General features: G+C 36.8%; 1 protein-coding gene across 2 annotated transcripts; it reads right to left on the bottom strand.

Annotated features, from left to right (window-relative positions):
- Positions 1–669: 669 nt before the first annotated feature.
- LOC121425860 (testis-expressed protein 10-like) lies at positions 670–21296 on the bottom strand. Of its 2 annotated transcripts, none has more exons than XM_041621942.1 (16): positions 20972–21296; positions 19236–19439; positions 17339–17675; positions 16540–16679; positions 15395–15579; positions 14037–14289; positions 13209–13557; positions 8435–8567; positions 7227–7396; positions 6606–6774; positions 6221–6306; positions 5036–5178; positions 4052–4132; positions 2404–2740; positions 1648–1766; positions 670–857 (listed from the first exon to the last, which is right to left on the bottom strand). In XM_041621942.1, the coding sequence occupies exons 2-16, from the start codon at positions 19434–19436 to the stop codon at positions 765–767; spliced, it is 2796 nt and encodes a 931-aa protein (XP_041477876.1). In that variant the 5' UTR covers positions 19437–19439; positions 20972–21296; the 3' UTR covers positions 670–764. The 2 variants fall into 2 exon arrangements, with proteins under 2 accessions (XP_041477876.1, XP_041477875.1); XM_041621941.1 differs by having other exon boundaries at positions 2404–2743.
- Positions 21297–22175: the final 879 nt, after the last annotated feature.

The following is a 22175-nucleotide window of genomic DNA, read 5'->3' on the forward strand; positions in this document are numbered from 1 at the left end:
CCATTATATATTTATAGAGTAAGCTTGCATTCATATTTCATTTGACCTCTTGAACATTCAGATGAGAACATACTAGAGTTGAGATTTCGAAAAATTTACCCCGATTTTGTGGTCATGTTTATTCAGTAGTCATGTTATTCTGAGAGGAAGACTGGAGAAACCTCGGAGTAAATGCATACGCAGATGGTTCAATCATCAATTTCATCATGGAAGCATCCATCGTTAAAAACAAAAGCTCTTATTATGCATCTGGATGAATGTCCTTTGATACAAATCGTTCATGACTTCGGTCCTATGTAGAAACACAGCATTATCTTATGCTGTTATCCTTGCAGCACTCTCTTTAAACAGGGTTCCTAGCTTTTCAAGAAAATGAAATTTCCATTTTTTTTCCCTGATGAAGTTTAAAAATTCCCTGATAAATATATAAACCCATTCCCAGTTTCGCATGTTTTCTAAGTTGTTGCAGTGAATTACGTGTATTTTCAGTATAAAAACAATAATGTAAAACTAATTAGTACCACCATATCTAGTCATTCGATGGATGTTGTTTTGATATGCAACAAAATTTAACAGAGTCTGACTGACTACCGTGCTTTTGACTTTGGGGCTGATCAAAATTCCCTGATTTTTCCCTCATATGAGGCAATTTTTTTTTCTGATTTGAGATAATTATTATCAAATTCCCTGATTTTTCCCTGACTGGAAAAAGTAAAATAATTTGCTCTGATTTCCCTGATGGGCTGAGAACCCTGTTAAAGGTTTCATGTATCTGATTGGACATCCTTGACTAGCAGTTGGACTTCATATTTCAGCTCAGCAAGCCATCTACATTCGTTTGGAGCTCCTAAATTCTCCTGTAATACAAATGAAATGAATGCAAAACAGTGACAATTTCAAGGCTACATAACACAAAGCTTGGCAATTGTTCAGAGAACGGTTTCAATGTCATCAGTAACCATTTACAAATAAGCATTGAAAACCCATCTTTGAAACTGTTTGTTGATTTTTTGAAACTGTTTGTTGATTTAAGATTTGTAATGTTTTTACTTGAACGCAACCCCGTTGGGTATATTGGGGAAGAGCACAGTATAAAGAAATTATGAAGACATTAATGACAACAGCAACAACAACAATATTTTCACAATGATAAAGTTCTCAATTTACTATCTTCAAGGTAGGCACCTCCACAAAATTCTGAGCCACTTTTTTCAGCAGGATTCTTGCTCAGTATTGTTTCTTTCCGAACCCTCCTTTTTCACACATGATAAATTGGGAATGGAGGAAAGCCACTATAAATAGCTAAGAGGGATACCTGAGCCCCAACAAAGAGTTATAATTGATCCCATCAACCTCAGCTAATATGGAAATTCATCTATGTCATAATTACTACTACAGAAAATTGGCACAACGTCCTTCGTAAAAAAAAAGAGGAGGAGCACACTGAATATTTGAGAAAGCAATGAATGTATTAATAAACATATCTGGAAAACATTTTGAACAAGAAGGCAGTTTAGTTGTTGACGTTGCTGGCTTTCTATAGTTGTGGTTGATCGGGTCAATGATGTCTCTTTAAGACGGGGCCCAGGCATGGCAAAGACTGGCCATGATTCCTTTAATGTATAAAATATTCTGCGGATGATTTACCTCAATAAGATGTACTAATTCAAGGAGTTTGTTGACATGTATTTGTATACTTCTCCTAACATTCCCATTCTGTAGAAGATGAACTATGATGCTGCTAACATGACGGTCATCTGAGTGAGCTTAAAGAAAAGAAAAAAGGAGTGATGAAATGAACTGAAAAACATTTCAAAGCCAAAAATGCAAAACTCACTGTCAATAACATCGTCTAAAACTACTTTTAAACAGTCGGTGGTTCCATTTTGATCATGCAGTCTTATCATAATCATGCCCCTCCCCCCAAAAAATGTTCCTCTTCACTTTTCAATGTTAAACAACAATATTATACTTCAATTATCTCCAACATGAAACCTCATTTTACTGTTATGGTATTCAAACAGTGTTATAGTATGCATTGCACATTGTCTTTGACTTTCGATGCTTTGTTAATCAATTCTGATAAATGATGCATCATTTTATCAATTATCAGGCTTGGGTTTCAAACTTGATGAAAATCTCAAAATCCATTTTGGCCAATTTTTATGGGCTTCGAACTGCGTGGACTCGAGCAATAATCAAGAAAGAAATAGAAAAGTCTAGAAGAGAGGAGGAAAAGGTGTTGGGTTCATGTTTAAATTATCCTATTATGAAAATGCTAATGGGAAAACTACTTCAGACACTACATGCATATGTAGGACCATAAGAACTTGTTTTATTGACCTTTCTTAGAATTAACTTTCAGAATATCAATATCAACACTAAATGACAAATCTACGATACCTTTGCATACAGTGAGTGCACAATCTATTAATGATCCGACTGACTCGTCTCTTAACGAGGTCACATGATCTACGGCCAGTCTCCGTAGCTCCATATTGTATTCTTCCTCCTCTCTCGGCAAATCAGCAGCATTTCTTCTCAAGGCGTCATACAATAATGAGAATGCTAACGTTCCAAGCATACTGTCCAATGATGTTTCTCCTGGTGGTGGCACACTTTGGAGTCCCAATGATGATGATGAGGGTGACTTTGAGGATGATTTTTCTAACATGTACCTTTGAAGCATGGCATGTTCTAGGAAGCTTAACACTGTAGATAAAGGAAGATATCGGAAAGTCTTCTGCACAGAGAGATATTTATAAGAAAAGAAAAAGGCAGGTATGAAATTATGCTGTTCAAAGATAATTTGATATCAAATAATGCATTCATGGGACAAAAGACAGGACAGATACCTTGTTACACAATGATACTATAAATCTAAATGTTATAAAGGTCTACAGTTTGCTTACAAATTCACAGACAATTTTTAACATACGGCTAGGCAATATTTTATAGAAAGAGTTGCAATCAAACACAACTCCAGAAATCAATTGGATTTTGATTTTCAACCAATCTCTGGCTCATATTTTGGACTTGCACTTTATCATATTTCTTTTTTTGTGACGATGATGATCCACATCATCTATAATGCGTCATATTTCTGTTGAAATCATTTTGACACACTCCTTGCAGAAACAGGCCCCTGAATTCACATTCTTTGTGCAATTGAAAAAAAAAATGACTTCACAACTTTGCATTCCCATCCCCAATTATATTTTAAAGACATTGGCCTGTATTCTGAAGTCAAGTTTAAGTTAGACCATGGTCTAACTCTGTGCTGAAATTATGGAAAGCCAAAAGTGTCATTTTTTTATCATGTTGTATATTTCTTATGTTTGCTGTGGTGAAGACAATCATCTTCTTATACTTCCTACATTGCAAAAACTCCGGTGTTGATTTAACACCAGCCCGGAATCTATATATGTCCACACCAGAGAAGTGTTAAACAACACCAGTTTCATTTTGTTTTAACACCAGGGGGCCGTTTCATAAAGCTTTTCGTAGGTTAAGAGCGACTTAAAGAACGACTGGTGATCATTTTTTACATGCTAAACCATCGCCAATGAATATACCATTTACCACAAGAAGGGATCACCAGTCGTTCTTAAAGTCGCTCTTAACTTACGAACAGCTTTTTGAAACACCCACCTGATAGGTGTTTATACAACACCAATTAGTATTAAAACAGCATTGGTTTGATTCCAAACTGGTGTTGTTTCAATACTTCTCTGGTGTGGACATATATAGATTCTGGGCTGGTGTTAAATCAACACCAGAGTTTTTGTAGTGTAGACAAATATGAATGATTTGAGAGCCAAATGAGTTGAAATATTCTACTGTTAGTGATTTATGTAACAATTTGCTATCCATACTTAAACCACAACTTTAAACCTGAGTTTAAGTTAAACTCGACTTCAGCATACGGGCCAATGAGTATCTAATTCAAATGGAAGTGCACTGTATAAATCTTACGTATCTTCATGGTTTTTTATTAAAATAATAATTATTGATAATCATTATGTTCAAATTTCTCCAAACTCATACATACCAATGCTTCCTGAATGAGATCAAGAACCCTTGTCATGGCCTTTACCGGATCAGGGTGCCTCTTGTAAACTTGCATTGCAATCTACATAACAGAGAGTAAATAGAGATATATGATATTGACCTGTTGACTACCGCATTGTGTTTTCAGAATTCCCATAGGATTTGTACAAGGGCTTACTGGTTCCCGGAGGCAACAAGTAAAAATGACAACTTGAAATTACTGTGTACAGCAATATCTTTAAACAGAATATTCAATTGCAGAGCTACCAAGTCTCACGCATTATGCGTGAGACTCAAGCATTTTGGACTCTTGTTCATCCCCTCAAATCTCTGTCTCACGCAATTATCACAGCCTATCCCCATATACATTGTACACAATGTCTGTGATCTCACTCAGATTCACAGAAAATCTCACGCATAGCTGGTCTTTGAACTTGGCATCTCTGCAATTGTTCAATCCTAATATCTAATAATTCATACTAAGTCCTAAAAATTCTGATTCATTCTGGGTGAATCTATTCTCACCTTATTTAATTACCCTTAAAGCAGACTGACTACATGAAACAATGATGTTCAATTTAGAATTCCTTTGGCATGCCACAAGACTTATGGGTTTGGCAGTAACAAAATGAAATTTGCCTTTTCCCCTTCTCTTATAAAGTGCAACTCAATAGCTTCATTTTTAATTTGAACATACCCAACAATTTTTCAAAAGATAAACCACATGTGTACTACTATGCATGTATGCAATGGCCTCTGTAATCTTTCACCTTTGACCTGCTAACCCTCGTATCTACTCAGATCATTTCCATTCCCTACATGCAGCCTGACCAAAGCTGGCAAATGATCCATACAACAGTTATTTCATAGTTATCAGAACAACAAACCTGGGAAGATGGACGACCTGAAGTTTTTTTTATGTCTTTGGCTCTTTGCCAATCACCTATGGTGAGTGGCATAAACAGGCCATTTAAAAGTTCCTGACCTTATTTACAGCATGAGCTCTCCGCAGAAGTTCCACCTCTCTGTTGCCATGGATGATATGATAGAAGGGATGAAGGGATTCTGACTTCTCCTCTGATGATTTCATCTTGTATGTAAGAGATGACAAGTCTTCACTTGATGTACCTAAACAAAGACAAAGGCTAATCAATGTCAACCTGTACGTTAAAGTTGATACTGCTCAGTAATTTTTTTCCCCTTGTGCACACATACAGGAAAATTTGTCAATTTGCAAGTGAAATATGCACAGACAAGCCCCCTAACCCCTCCCCCAATCATAATGCAGATAGTTTGACTGGTTGAGACTTGTGATTATGCAAAACCAATGCATTACAACTTCACATTATCACTCCATAAACATGTATTCTCCATTCATTGTTTACAAATCCCAAATCCACTTCTTAAAGGACAAGTCCACCCCAACAAGAAGTTGATTTGAAAAAAAGAAGAAAAATCCAACAAGCAAAACACTGAGAATTTCATCAAAATCGGATGTAAAATAAGAAAGTTATGACATTTTAAAGTTTTGCTTTATTTCACAAAACAGTTATATGTACATCCTGCTCGGTGTGCAAAGTGGCAGACTGATGACGTCACCCACTCACTATTTCTTTGAAATATTCTTATTTTCTCCTCCTTGTCAAGTGAAACAAAGTTTTATTTCTCCCTGAACACATGCAATTACCATTATTTTAACAGTTCATGGTTAAGTTAAGTTGGTCCTTATTGTCAAATCTGTAAAAATTGAAAAATTGTATTATTCAAACAATAAAAAACAAAAGAAATAGTGAGTGATGGACATCATTGACTCTCTCATTTGCATATCGCTGAGTTGCACATTGAAATGTTTTGTGAAAAATAAGCGAAACTTAAAAATGTCATAACTTTCTTATTTTACATCCGATTTCAATGAATTTGCAGCATATGTTTGTTTGATTTTTCTCTATCAATTCAAATCAACAATTTTCTGGGGTGGTCTTGACCTTTAAAGAATTAAGCTAAGTCTGATGGCAAATGCTGGAATGCAGGTATAAATTTTAAAGAAGGCAGCTTTGGCCAAAGATTTATAACAAAATCATCAATGATTTTTTATCCTGACACACAGAAATATAATCGTTTGCAAATAAACGTCGAGACAAAAAGCAATTTTTTTTCTGCTTTAGCTTACCCATGGACACATCAAATACAAAGTCAATGAAGTCAGTATGTGACAAAGGAGGTCTCCCACAGGTTCCAAACACATTATCAAAGCATCTGAAAAATAAAACAGCAAAAAGAATGGTAAATACCTTAAATTGACAATGTAAAGAAAACAAAATATCAAAAGTAGTATTTTTAGTCCAAATTTTGCTAAACGGTTTCATTTTCAAGGCAGATATCTCATCTAAATCAAATTAAAACCTCAATTATATTTTGATTATGAAACATGTAAGCAACACAACATTGGCCCTAATATTGTCTATTCATTAAATTTCCAATATCCAAATATTTTTATATTGTAATTATATTGTTGCAGCTACAGTAACAGGACCATGGCTGTGTCTGCCACGTACCTATTTGCGATGATATAGACAGGTAGGTTCACATCTGAGTTTGTCTTGCAGCAGTATCTGGTAAGCTCCTTCATAATAGATGAGTTCAAGGACGGGAGATAGTAAAGACATTCTAACAGACGACGTTGAGTTGATTCATCTAAACTGTCCATCAAAGCATTGTCAGGAGCTAATAAAAAAAAACAGACATAGCTATACTAGTTTTCATTCTCATTAGCACATACACTTACATATAGATAAAGATATTGGCTTTTAAAATATTCCGGGAGTAATAAGTAATTCTAGTGAATATTATCCTCAGAGGAATATGTACACAAAAGTAATATTTTAAGCTTTTGGTGTCAGGCATACATAAAAAAGTCATGAAGAGGGCAAACTTACAACATCATTATCATTATTTGTTTGGTATTACCTGTCCTTGGAGGCAAGAAGCAAACTGAATCGTCATGACCCACAGGTATCTCCTCCCAATGATGGGGGGGGGGTTCAGGTGAACCACTACACCAGGGTTATACCCCTCCACAAACCTCATTCAACTTATAGATTAAAAGAATATACATCTATATCATGATTTTTTTTTTTTAGTGAAATATATTCTCTTTTTATGTTATCATAACTTACAAAGCCATTGTGGCAAGTGTTTTTCCATACACTGAACTGCTTGGATATGACCTCTGGATGCAGCAACCAGCAGAGTATGAAGGGCCTCCTGGGAGATACCTAGTGGGCTAGACCTGGCTTCCTCTATCAGCATACCCAGGCTATCAAAGAACGTTGGCAGCTTCTCAGATCTGTACATCGATTTTAATGGTTAATGTTCAGATGAGAAATAATCAATGCCATTCATTTAAATTCATTCATTTTCTCTTTCAATCTTTTTAAATTTACAATGAGAGTTCAATATACATATTTACAAAATATAACATTTAAATCATTTCTATAATACTATGAAATCGAAAGAGAAGGAGACCAACTAAAAAGCAGAGCTTGTAGGGTGAAGGCCCCCTTTCATAAGCACATTTTATGAATTAAAAAAACCTACCATCTTACTTTTAACATTACTTACATCTACAAATACTGACCAGTGAGGTGCTTATAGGTTATTTGCATGATTATTAGAGGGATTGTGTCACACAGTGAGCACCTGATTTTAAACATTCGCAAACAAAGATGAAACATGAGTATGAGTGCTTGTATTCGTCCTAAAAATGTGAAAAAGACCATAATATAGGATGAAAAACTCTAATTTATTTTTTAGAACCATCTGTAAGACGCATTTAGCTTTAATATGCCCAGTTTTCTCGAATTCAAAAAGTCTGTTGGCTGTGATGACTGCCTTGTGCTGTGTGTATCTCCTATACACACCCTATTATTAGCTGTACTGTACATTCAGTGCACCTTGACACAATGTATGTAGGTCATGCTGTGTTCATCTAGAGTTACTATGTTGTGTTGCACAGATTCACTGTATACACAGTCAGTGAAACCAACCCCCAATTATTATAGTTCCTGTAGATATGATACTTTGAAACTTTTGGAATGGAATTTTTAAGCCATAAGCCAAATGATTAGCCAATTTTCAGGCACAAAAATGAGAATTGTTTAAATCAGAAGAGTGTAATGATCACTTTAATCTTAAATGATTCTTTATCCTGATCAATATTTACTTATCAACTTGTAGGAAGCTGTAGCTACAAAATCTTGAATCTTCATGTCTCCAAACCATTTTTACTTTGTGTTAGGTTTTCTTGTATTGCAGCTTTGAATTTATTCCATTTTGTGAAATAAATTGAACCAATAATTAAAATGTAATGAAAAAGAATACTTACACGTTATCATAATCCGGCCTTGCTCTATCCAGACAGACTGATCTTAAACCTTTCAGAGCTCTTAGCTTCTGCTGTGATAGAGGATGGGCTCTCCTGTAATACACAAACAGGGCATCTTCAAGGCTCTTAATGGCTACAATGATAAAAAATAGAATGATTAAAAGGAAATATAATTTATATTACACAAGTGTTTTTAATATTGATATGCTATGAATTATTGTCATTTGGATGAGATTTGCAGTAATTTACTCAAACAATTCATTTTGAATTGAAGAAAAAACATGTTTATCTAACATCCATATATACTGTAAGTAACGGTGTATTAACCGCACCCGTGTATTAACCGCACCCCCAACTTTGGACTAAAAAAAAAAAAAAAAAAAAATTTACATGCATATTTGAGGTACAAAGAAACAAAATCTAAGTTTTTAAGATTTCAAAGTATCCAAAGAGATTACCGGTATGCAGAAATATGCTGTTCTTGATCAATTCATCTACAAATGTTAGAAAGAAAGAACGGTCCCGACAAAATTGGCAACTTACACACTCGCTCACCTCACAGTCAGTGTACACATACTACACACACAGCACTGCCATTACATTGCAAACTACGATACAGTACAAGTCATGCCAGTACATCTTATCAAATTATGATCTGTGTCTTCCCAGCGTAGGAGGAAGAAACATTCACATTTCTTGCATCACAATCTCACAATCACTTTCAGAAATTTGATGTCTTAGCATGAATTTTGGATACGGGATTATAGGAAGGTTCAAGAAACAAAGAAATTGGCATTTTTTCCAATTGTTTTTTACGGCTTCGTGCCGTCTCTCTCGTGCGTAGTTTACATTAGTCAGGCAGCATATGTCATCTACTTCGAAAAGTTGGCTAAGTCTGATTTTTCACTTTTATGTGATTGGTGACATCACAAGGAACAACTTTCAACTTGGTGACAAATTTCTAATGGTCATCTTGACCATGTGAGGGGTCAAAATGGGGTCAATAGGGGTCAATTCTTGGAATTGCCCCGGTTGTATTGAGTCATACATCAAATTGTTTGTCTGGTTATACTGAACAAAAAAGTGTACACAATCATATACTCTTGACCTCCCATTAAAAAGTTATGACCGGAAATGTCAAGAGGTCAACGAACTTTCGTTACATTGTATATTATATGGCAAATTACACTGAAGGTGATAAAAAGCTAATGTTTTCGTGTGTTTTTTTTCTTTTTTGCATGTGTGTGCTTTTTTATTTTTATTTTAATAAGTTCATCTTCAGAGGTCATTATCCAGAAGATATTAAGGGTCAAGACAAGGTCAGGGAAAGGTCAAAAGGTCAACAAATTTTCATTGGTATCCAAAATACACTAAAAGCGGTTTGAATCTTAGAAGTAGGTTCTTCATTTTGAAAAGTCTCTAAGAAGACATCATCCATTAGGTAAAAAGGGGTTAAATGTGCTCATTTAGGAACAAAATAGATGAACAGTGATATACGTCGAATAGTTTAGTGTGGTATTATGGTTTATTGCAGGAATACCTTGAAACGACTTGACAAAACCTATGAAAATCGTATCATCTTCATGATGTTATAAGTGCAACCAGCTCTTTCCGAGTTTCTTGATTTAGGAATTCAATTCAAGTTCTTTTCATTTCCAATTTACCGGTCTTTGATATGTAAAGAAACATTTCATCCATTTGCTTTGTACAGAATATTTTAATCAACAGAAAATATTGTAATGTCCTGGGGTATAATGTGTAATACTTTGCTAATAAACACATCGATTGATCAGTGCTCCCAACTCCAAAGAAAGATGCCTATTAACATCTTATTTAATTTAACGATTAAGATAATGAGGTTAGGATTGAGGATGATACGATAAGTTGGGCTCCAATTCTTCCTTGATTAATTGGAACGAGTGACGGTTATATTATTTCTAAGAGACAACATTTTGCAGGCATGCTCATTGTAGTCGTTAGTCATGTCCATTATGCTGATGCGATGTATTCTAACCATTACTCAATTTCTGGAGCCAAAAAAGACTGCACAATATTTCTGATTGTGCTGTCATTAACACGGCTTTAGGCCTACTATTTTATCAAGTGTTTATCAAGTTTTTTTCCAGAGCATACAACGTGAATCTAAACTTAATACCTGTTCTCACGATAGTGATATGCATAGATGCTGATTTTTCTTTTGTCGTGTACTTGGTGAACTACCTGGTGCCAGAAAGAATAATCACAAATGTCATTGAAGTAAACCACGGCCATGCCGCAGCGGGCGGGGGTGGCAGCTGCCCCCAGAAATTGTGAAAAATTGCATTTTTCTTTACTGAAAGATACATAATAATTGACCAAAAGTATGCGCGAAATCTATAAATTTCTCTTTACAATTATGCAAAACGGCCCCGATGATTAGCTCAGAACAGCACAGCACCAGATATTGTGTAGTCCTTCTTGACTCCAGAGATCGAAATGGTCAGAATTTATCACATCAGCATAATTGACATACATGACTACAATACGCATGCTTGCATGATGTTGCCTCTTTGTCAGAAATAATATATCCACCACACATTTGAATTAATTAAGGAGCAATTGGAGCCCAACTTATCATATCATCCTCGATCCAAACCTCCTTTAGCCCCTTAATATATTCAATGTCTTAGATACAGACTTCTCAAAATAAAGAAAAATGAGACTTCTAGGATTCTAGTCGCTTTTAGTGTATTTTAGCTACATGTTGACCTTTGACCTTTCCCTGACCTTGTCTTGACCCTAATATCTTCTTGATAAGGACCTCTGAAGGTGAACTTATTAAAATTGAAAATAAAAAAAGTACAAACATGCACAAAAAAGAAAAAAAAAACCGAAAAATAGCTTTCTTAACACCCTCAGTGTAATTTGCCATATATACAATGCAACGAAAGTTCGTTGACCTTTTGCTATTTCCGGTCATAACTTTTTAACGGGAGGTCAAGAGTATATGATTGTGTACACTTTTTTGTTCAGTATAACCAGACAAACAATTCGATGTATAACTCGACACAATCAGGGCAATTCCAAAAATTGACCCCTATTGACCACATTTTGACCCCTCACATGGTCAAGATGACCATTAGAAATTTGTCACCAAGTTGAAAGTTGTTCCTTGTGATGTCACCAATCACATAAAAGTGAAAAATCAGACTTAGCCAATTTGTCGAAGTAGCCGGTAAATCATGACATATGCTGCCTGACTACATGGTATCTTATGAAAAGCAAACAGGAAGGAAAAAAAAAAGCTGGCGCGAAACGGGACTTTGAATAGCGCCAGCTTAAGTCGCACTATAACCACATTACAACGCAATCTTCCAAGCTCACTCAACTCTAGCTCTCGCTCAGCGGTGACAAAATATTACCGAGTATGCTTGGCGTCTCTTTTAAATTAGCCAGGGAACTTCACTACTTTGAATCGAGAATAAAGTCAAAATTAGTGTCATGAAGGTGGGTGCGTTTGTTATGGACAACATTTAAATATATTGCAATAATCGCTTCCCATTACCCGTGGCTCATACCCCTCTAAACGACATTGCCTGGGCGGCTACGCCCGGCCACTCGATGTGTTGTGAACTGGCAGACATCGTACATGTATGGGAGGGGTTACGGCGGGCTGGCTCAGACCCGTCACCGTGTATAAACCGCACCCCCGACTTTTGCTTCTACCCCGCCGAGAAAAGGTGCGGTTAATACACCGTTACTTACGGTATATATATACATGTATATATATATATATATATCCATCAATTAAAAAGCTTTTCAAAAACTATTTCATTACTGTGGTTGTATTTTATATTGATAGAATTAAACATGGAAATTAATAACAGTTTCTAGCAAGAGTAAATATATGCCTCCCACCCCAATATTTCTGATTGATCTGGAGAGCACTTCACACATTTTACATCCGCCACCTGTTCCTTTGATACAATCAAAACGCCCTCTGCTATTCCTCAGGTGTACCCTGTGAGTGTAATTCTTTCAAACACTTCCATGAGATGTATTATTTGTATCATAACAGCTTCTCTAGTAGGATTGATTCCTTCCTTGAATGAATTGAGAAATGCTGATGAAGCTCGAGCTACCTACCATTGGGGTAATGATACTTGCTCTTTGTATCCCCTGGGAAAAAGAATACATAAATCCATGACGAAAACCTCCATTTGAGAACACTTTACTCCAATTTTCCTCCATCAATTCTCTTCTCCAAGTACGACAAACCCACTGGCCAAAGCAAGCAATAATATGTAAGTATCAAAACACCTGTTTCTTGACCTCAGTCCAAAGATAACACAACAGCCCGAGCGCGGTCCCTGCAAAGCATGCTGTCATTTTATTCACTTACTTTGTTTATTTCAAGGTCGATTTTCTTCGTTTGAAATTGAAAATGGACTAACATTGGATTTCTGAATACAATATGCCTTTGAAAACGTGATTAAATATCAAATACAATAATTTCATTCCGAAGGACCTACTACAGGCAGAGAAGTCTTACGTAATAGCACAGCTGTTGTTTATCATTTCGTCCTTGGCTAACGCTCATTTACTGGCCTGTGGAGGTGAAATTGAGACAATGGGGATTACCCGGCCAAGAAGGTTATATCGGGGCTTGGAAATGCTATTGAGATTTTAAAATGAAAATTGGGGTCTAGAACCGCAGTTCGCAATCTGAACTGCGGTCTTTCTCCAAACGGGAGTTTGACATAATGTCCAAATAATATTGTTATCATAATCTTACTCTCATCGTCTGCTGGATTGCCCATCATCCGCTGTACAACATCCATCAAGACTTCTTGCTCCTTCTGACCCAAGGGATACTCCCCATCTTCTTCTCTCAACACATCCTCCACGAACTCCCTCACCATGCCCATCCATGGGCGTGGCTTGTTACCCTCGGCAACCAAGATACTCAATACAAGGTTACAAGCAGACAGGTTGATGGGCGTGGCTCCAGATGACCCCATGGGGGGCTTGCTATTACCCTTCTTGTTGGAGGTATAGGCATGCTGGTGGAGTGCGTATGGAAACCCTTGCTGGAACTGCTGTCCAATTTTGCGTTGGTATGTCTTCCTCAGCTCATCCAGAGCCTGTCAAAGAGAAATTAATTTAGCGGAATGTTAAAAGACATACTACCCTTTTTCTAGGTATTATACAAGTGCTTTCCAAAGTGACTGAACTCAAAACAGAATTACGTTTTCAAATCTTTTCCAAACTAAGAAAAACATATACATGCATACAATACATTACAAATTTATAAATATTCACCGCTAAGTCAATGCATATCATTTATCACACAAAGTTAAGCTCCCAGTTAGAAATTACCAGAAAAAAATACTCAAATTGGCATAGTTGAATAGGATGGGCCTTCTTTCCTTCTACTGGAATCAGATAATTTCTTTACAGAGCTTTTGAGGATTACAGATATAGTAATCAACAGGATGGCCATTGCTGTTGGGACCAGACAAACATCAAACAAGTGACTGTGGCTAATGTACAAAGTCTATGGGAAAATACAGAATATAGAAGTCAGTGGCTTCTGATAGAAACGAGCACAATATAAACTTACACTAAGATTGCCTTTTTCACCACAAGCTCTGTCTAAGATCACCCAGACAGTCTGTAAGATGGCTAGCACACATCCTAACGTCTCCTCCTCCTTCTGACCGATGGTGACCCCTCCCTGACCCTTGACCTTCGCAGGAAGATTGACCTCTCCCCAGCATTGAAGGAGGAGTGGGATCAAGGTCTTCGCCACGTCCAGTATAGCGTCGGGATCAGACAGGAAGTCAACACCAAGGCTTGATGCTGATTGGTCATTTCTGGCATACAGGAAGGTGGTATGAAATATCAAATGAATATAATATTATATGAAATCAAGATCCAAACCTTATTTTTGAGCTTCACCATCCATATCTTGGACATTTAAAAAAAACATTTATTTTCAGCAGACTTACTTAGTTCTCAATATTTAATAATAATAATCTGCATTAAAAAATAGTGCTTTACACATCAGAACGACGTCTCTATAAAAATATTATTACCCCAGTCATCGGATCCTTGCATGCCCGCATACAATGTATGCACCTTCTCCACTCCCTGGGGAGCATTCCAACAAGAGTTCCAATAATCAATTGCTAGGCATACTACATAGGTTTTTTGCATCCTACCGGGTACCCATTTAACACCTGGGTGGAGAGTGGCAAATTGTGGATTGACGCCTTGCCAAAGGACGCTAGACCATAGTTTCGAACACGCGACCCTCTGATTACAGGGCGAGAGTCAGAACCGCTACACCACTTTTTTAGGGGAATCAACACCCGCACAAATAATATCAGTCTCCTTTATTGCAAGTGTTAAAGTGTGCAGAGTCAACATTATTAGCATTAATGTCATCCTTACCCCAGCTCCTTATCTCATTTCCACCTCCTCTTCACATATCATCCTTTTCTTTTCACTCTCATACTCTCTTTCTCTCCCTCTCAACTTCTTCCTCGCACGCTATTAAACACAAAGCATAATTAAACACATTGGCCCGTATTCTAAAGTCGGGTTTAACTTAAACTCAGGTGTAAAGTTGTGGTTAAGTATGGAAAGCCAATTGGAGCATAAATCCCTAACAGTAAACATTCAGTTTATTAACTCATCTGACACCCAAATTGTTCATAGTTGTCTGGGAATGATAACTGAAGTATTTTCTTCATTATGAAAGCAAAAGGAAACAAAATACTACACATAAGAAATATAAAATATAAACTTAAGTTTTGATTTCTTGGCTTCCCATAATATTAGTATAGAGTTAGACCGTGGTCTAAGTTAAACCTGACTTCAGAATATGGGCCATTGACAAGAAAGAATCCATTTTACTGTCACACTTCTCTTTCACAGTACATTAAAAACCTCAGTAGTGAGTGAATCTTCACAAACCTTAAGATAAATGGTTTTGGTCTGCCGCTGAATGCTCCGTTAGCTTTCAAGATGGGAGCATATGTTGGTTTGCCTCCCTCAGACTTGACCTTGATAGTGTGATGTATGTTACTCCTGTCTGGTAAAAACACCTTTTCTTTTGACTCCCTCATGACATCAAGAAATTTCTGTAGCATTTGGAGGACCTATAAAAGGATTCATGAAAATAGTGTTATTTCTTTTAGTCAAAATAATGCAATTTTATAGAAAGATGATGTCCAACATGTGTAAAGTAAAAGTAATTTTGGGGAGGTTAGAATTTTTGTTACATTTCCTTTTAATTTCCAAATCCCTGCTTTAAAATGCTGTTAACTAGAAAGCATTGTGTCATTGAGTGAAGACAAACATCGTCAAGACATCGAAAGACAAACAATCTGCTTTATCAGAGGTTTATTGGACAGAAAAACAAGTGTCACCCAACCCTGCATTAATAACAATAAACAATAACAGTTCTTGTATAGCGCATATCACAATTATGAATAATGACTCTATGTGCTTCCAAAGGACTTGGAAATTATTACCCCAGCTGTAGCTTGGCAGTCGTAATTACTAAGATTACAGTGCACACGCATTTCAAGGAATAAATTCCTGCCAGGTACCCATTCACCTCACCTGGGTTGAGTGCAGCACAATATGGATAAATTTCTTGCCAAAGGAAATTACGCCATGGCTGGGATTCGAACCCACGACCCTGTTTCAAAGTCCCGAGACTATTCCACTGGGCCACAATGCTCCACAAATTTAACAGGGCATTTAACGGAGCCTTCTAACCTAGTGACATAAAACATCCATTGAGTTACTTTTACACAATAGCAATACACAGTCATCAGAATCATACCGAGCCAAATGTCAAGGAAACAAATAAAGTCACTGCACTTAGTTTGCTGGACCTCAAAGTAAGTCGAGGCTTTAAAAAATATTTATTCTTTCCGAGCACAATTACAACTGGAATGCACCAATGCTTTGGTAGTTACCCATCAAGTTGCTGATAAAGTTAACAAACCCCTCATAAAAAGAACTCTTTATTCCACACCCCATTAAACCAATAAATATTACTTAGAATAGAAAATAGATGACCAAGAAACAAATCAAAGTATCTGTCAAACCTTTAGTCTCCATTTCTGCCCGGCAAGCTTGCCACTGGGGTTGACTTTGAGGCTACTAGAGCTACCAAGTTTGTTCCTCTGCTGGGAGATGAGATGAATGAAATTTGTCAGGAGCTCCTTACAATGGGGAGCAATCAAACCTGAAAGAAAGAAGAAATGGATTGACTCATCTCGTCTTGTATGTTGATTCGCTTACCTACATCAGACAAGTAACCAAACATGGCATGCATTGAGAAGTGGGGAAGAACATGGAGTAAGAAATAGAAAGAGGGAGAAGAAAAGGGGGAAAGAAAGTATTTCATAGAGGGGAGGTAGGAGAAATGGAAGATGGAGGAAGAGAATGTCAAGAAGGAGGGGCAGGGGAGGAGTAGGAAGCAGAAAAGAGAAAGAAAGGAAAGGGAAGAACCGGGACGAGGATAAGAGGGAAGAAAGCAGCAAGTAGGTGAGGATAAAGGTTAAAGGAGAAGAGTAAAGAAGGATGTAGAGAAGGATGAAAATATGGATAAACATGGAGAGAAGGAAGAACAAATTTTAATCCACCAAAAAGAATCTCTACAACATATTTTAATTTCAGATTAAGAATAATCAAGATAAATTTCTATTGGAGAAAGATGGAGTGAGAAATGCATGGAGAGAAGAACAAATTTTAATCTAGTCTACAAAAAACCCACATCACTACAACATCATTGAATATTAAATTAAGGATGACCAAGATGAAGTTTGAGAAAAGCATGCAGAGCAGCTATACAAGACAAAATTCATATTCTGTATCTTTGTAAATGTTCTCGCAAATAATTACCTGGGTAGTGTTGGAGAACAGTTTCCATGACAGACAAGGAATCAAGCTGGACGTCCTCTTGGATATGCGTCATCGCACAGCACAGATGCATGCAGATCGTAGGAAAGAATGGCGACATCTGCTGAGATGCAAGCGTATCCATGACAACTCGTAAGAGGGTGGTACCTGCCTGACGCACCGCCCCCTCCTTGTCGGTCATGATGGTGGAGAGGGTGGGGATGAGGGCAGGGAGGTGTTCCGGGATGAGGGATGGGTTGGTCGTGAGCAGGGTTTTGATTCCTTGAATGGCATTGCTGCGTACCGAAGAGTTGTAGTGGTTCACTTGACAAAGAAGTTCCTAATAACACAAAATGAATAAAACACAAAAGAAAAGATGTGGATAGCACTATATATGATAAAATTTTTTCAATACATAATTTCTGTGGTTCAAATCTTTTGAATTATATGCATGGTGATGGTATAATTTCTTGCAAAAGTTGTTAATCTGTTGAAATGATAGAATTCAGCAGAATATGATTAACCAATCCCGTCAAGTTTCCCTGCATGTCATGAATTTTATTTAAATATTCTGCTTTCTGAAAGCTTGCTTTGAAATTGAATACTCACTTTTGACACCCTTCCCTTTATTACAGAAACCAAAGAATTGCATTTTCTGTTTTAAAATCATTCAAGCTGCTCAATGTTAAGGATTGAGACAAAAATATATATACATATTTGCAAATGAAATACACGGATCTTGTAATTCCTGGAAACTCAAAAATATTCATTTGTTAAATAAAGTACTGAAATTACAAATCTCTCAATAATAATTTGTGTTAAAAATTTATTATGATGGGAAATAAAAAATTCTCTCTTTAAAAAATAAAAGATACCCTGCATCCCTTATACACTCTTCTTCTTTGGGTGTACTGCCAACGCCCCACAGTGGGAGCCAACCGGGCAGGAAGTGTGCAGATGTTGATGGCACGGAGAGTTAAGATGCTTTTTAGTCTTTGCTTAAATTACTGATATTAATAACTATTCTTTTTTTTAATTTCTTTGGAGGCAATGACATTAAGGTAAACAACCTGTTTATCATGCCTAGGGAATACTGGGCCCCATCTTACAGAGAGTTACATGTATGGTAGTGGATCGTATTACCGAACACTTTTCATGAATTTGATCATATCAAACACATTATTCCAATAAAATTCACCAAACTTTCACCATAAATACACAAATACCTACAAAATATAAATATGCAGAAATTTTGCCCAAATTGTTTTTCCTTTTTACGACATCAGCTTCCAATCGGAACCCTCTTCGAAAGTGAAATATTTTGGTCACTTGAAAAGGTATCGTATTACCGAACGTGTGTTTTCTATGGGAAAAGTTGGGAAAACAACAAAGTCACTGATGAGCTATTTTGACCATTCTTTATTGTTTTGAGTATATAAAGACTTCGAAATTGTGTTTTTGATAATTTTTGATAATTTTTCTATTTAAGTTCCCTTTGGAAGGAAGTTGCAAAGGTTTGAGCGTATTTAATTATTTTCTGACGCATCTGATGCGCGCGTTCGGTAATACAAGGCCGGTCGGTAATACAATCACTCACTATACAATTAATCCAATCAATCTAAATTGTATGGAAATCCATACATACCCTAATTTTCTCCAACAAGAAATTTGCACAATCTCCTGAGCAAACAAAGAGAATCACACTAATCTTCAAGAGAACGATGAATGTATGTTATACATCATATCGAGAAAATATTTTGAACAACCTGTATTTAGGTGTTGACATTGCTGGCCTTTCATAGTTGTGGTTGATTGGATCAATTGTAACTCTTTGCAAGACGTGGTCCTGAGCAATGTTGCGTGATTTGTGTAGCAAAAATGTAAAAAGAAGAAACCGTACTTGAATGTTTTGTTTTCTGGGTGTGACAGGTTGATCTCCATCATTTGCTGATGCCTTTAATTGTTCTCTGATTTGAATAGAACGGGACTTGAATGTGGTATCCGTCACATTGTCCGCCTTGGCCAACTTCTTTCCAACCTTGAGCTTGACCTTCTGGAAGTCTTTCTTCTTCTCCTTGTTCTTTCTTGCACTTTTCCCCATGATCTAAAATATGAAAAACATGCAAGAAAAAACATATTCTGACATATACCGTCATAGACAGACGCGTGCGTCCTGTAACGTTGGCGAAGAACAATAGGAAACAAGATGGCGGCGTAAACATCGGGCAAATCTCTTCCGTCTTTTCACAATATTTTTCAATTTTTTTATGAATTCTTGTTTAAAAATAACAAATGCGTAGAAATGTCGGGAATGAAGTTTTATCCCATGTACATGATTTAGGGCTAGATCTGTTAGAAGGAAAGTAGAAATCTCGGGGGTGAAATTTTCAGGTTTTGGCGGCCTACACGCACGTGAATAGTAATACCACTCATTCACTGCTACCATCCTGCCTGTGGAGATAGTACAGGTAGGACTATGGTATGCCAATGCTGTACATAGCACGCACTTTAAAAAATCATTAAAATATCACTTCTGTGACCAAAATTTCCAATTTCCATACAGTTGCAATTTATTTTTCATTAGTAATGTTGGAATAATTTTTGCAGCGCTCAAAAACTTGAATTTTTGGCATATTTTTGTGTACGCCCTCTAATGGTGGAAAGTAATAGTAATATGGCAAGAAAATTTTCATTTTTCAATCTCTATTTTTAATTAAGGAAAAAGAATTTAAAGAATTAAATTTACATAAGAGCCAAGTTATGAATAGCTGTAATGAAAAGTGACAATGTAAGAAAGTCAAGCATTTGTCCCATACTACTAGAAAAAGAGAAAATAATCCAAACATTGCCATTTTATTTTGCTAGTACACATGGAGATGTAACTGAGAACAAGGTTATATCATAACCTTATTCATTGAATGAGTAAATACCTGGCTTCATTGAGAGTAACCTTACGTCAGTTAAGGATTTTTACTCTCTGGCTAGCCAAGGCTGCTATTGACAGCTGGCAGCCATCTGTTTCGAGGAGTTTTTTTAACATATTTTTTCAAATTTTCTCCTCGTACACAGACGGCTCGCTATCGTGCTCCCACCATTAGGGGACTTGCAATGCAAAATCCCCCCGTCGGGGCTCTCCAATTTTTGTCTTTAATGAATAAAAATTTAGAAAATCAACGCGACCAAAATGCAAATTAATATTCCCTCTTGACATTAATTACCAAAAAACAGAGAAAAATCAAGTTAAAAGGAACAAAAACAGTGACTTATCTCGGCTGTCGCGCAAATTTACTTCCCCGTTTTATCCGATCTTAAGTACATAAACATATGGCCATTGAGTTCCCTGTACAGATCGCGCTAGAACTTCGGTCTCTGTATTTGGTGAGAGAAGCCAACGGAGTTCAGCTGAACAACCAAGAAGCTTTTGGTCTACGGCTGCTAGTGAATACAATTACAAAATAAAGAATGGATGGGACTACATCACGTTCAAAACGAGGTTTCATGCCTGTAATTATTTGAAATTTCACAGCCATTTTGATAAGTAAAGAGTGAATTATAGTATAAAATGTAATCTGACTTTCAATGCTTAAAACCATAACCAAAATTTATTCAAGAAACGGTTATTCTAATTCTACTTACAACCAGTTAATCCAGGGAGTCGATTACGCAATCGATGGTTGAAGGCGCCACGTGCAATAGCGCAGAGACTGACAGATTGTTTACAAAATCAATACACAGAGAACCGTACACAGGAGAGGTGCAGATGCGTACCGTTAATTATGCTGATGACGAGATCCTGACATATGATTGGACTGGAGTTCACATTTGTGTGTTACCTTTTATCTGATGCTTTTGGGTTTTTCTCACCTCACCTCATCAAACATATGACTGAGATTTATCCTGAAAATTTTAATCGACTGATCACTATTTTCACGTAAGTAATTCATTAATCATGTTCTTAATTGCTTGTCCCAGGGAGCGCCAGCGCTCCATGGGACTTAGTTCTTGCTCAGACTGGGCAGACTCACTCAGCTCGCTCCATGCTTGGCCGGCCGCAGTGTCGTTAGCCAGGGGCCTGTTGCATGAAATGGTCTTTCGTGGAACCATTCTACGTAAGAACGAGATATCGCTCAACTGTTTCACAAAGCCGATTTGAGCGATACGAAGAATGGTCCTTGGAAAGACACCTCCAGACATGTCCTACGTAGGCATGATCTTCTTTGCACACCGCCCGCCACCGTCGGCATTGAGAGAAAACGCGTTTACGGCAAGCCACTCTGACATATCACCTTTAAACATATTTTTAGGGGGTTGATGATGGATTTTATCTGGGATGGCGCCAAGTTATCTTTTATATGGGGGCTAGTTGTCATCAATTTCACGTCGACTAGACGACCAAAAACGGATGTCATTTTAACTTCTCCGGGGTAATGTAGGCCCAAATATTTTTTTAAATATGTTTTCTTTTATTCTCCCTCTGTCCTATATCCCCACCCCTTTTCCATAAAAAAATAAACTTGAAAGCTTGAACTATCGAAATGGGCGACACTATCTCTCTGACCCCTCATGCTTTCTCATAAATAATTCAACAACATGAAAACAAACTTCTTTAAAAGAAATAATATAAGGAAAAAGGGCATGTTTATAGCGTTAAGCAAAAAACAAAGAAAAAAAAACGATACAAAACTAAGATGTTAAACATTATTTTTTGATGAGATTAATTTTAATCAATGAAAATTAATTCTTGGATTTGGGATAACTTGAGATGTGAAACAGTGACACAAAACAAAAATCTGCAGTATCAAAATAGCTCATTCTAAGATACAGATTAGGCTTAGCTCAC

This window comes from Lytechinus variegatus, chromosome 13 (genome assembly GCF_018143015.1).
Source record: "Lytechinus variegatus isolate NC3 chromosome 13, Lvar_3.0, whole genome shotgun sequence".
NCBI classification, from domain to species: Eukaryota; Metazoa; Echinodermata; class Echinoidea; order Temnopleuroida; family Toxopneustidae; genus Lytechinus; species Lytechinus variegatus.

What these genes read in the sequence shown, in the direction of transcription:
- LOC121425860 (XM_041621941.1), bottom strand. Translation starts at nt 19,436, where the DNA reads ATGGGGAAAAGTGCAAGAAAGAACAAGGAGAAGAAGAAAGACTTCCAG. An exon ending in CCAGAAAACAAAACATTCAA is followed by an intron (nt 17,676 to 19,235) that starts GTACGGTTTCTT and finishes TTGTGTTATTAG; the next exon opens with GAACTTCTTTGTCAAGTGAA. An exon ending in AGGCCGGATTATGATAACGT is followed by an intron (nt 7,397 to 8,434) that starts GTAAGTATTCTT and finishes ATCGATGTACAG; the next exon opens with ATCTGAGAAGCTGCCAACGT.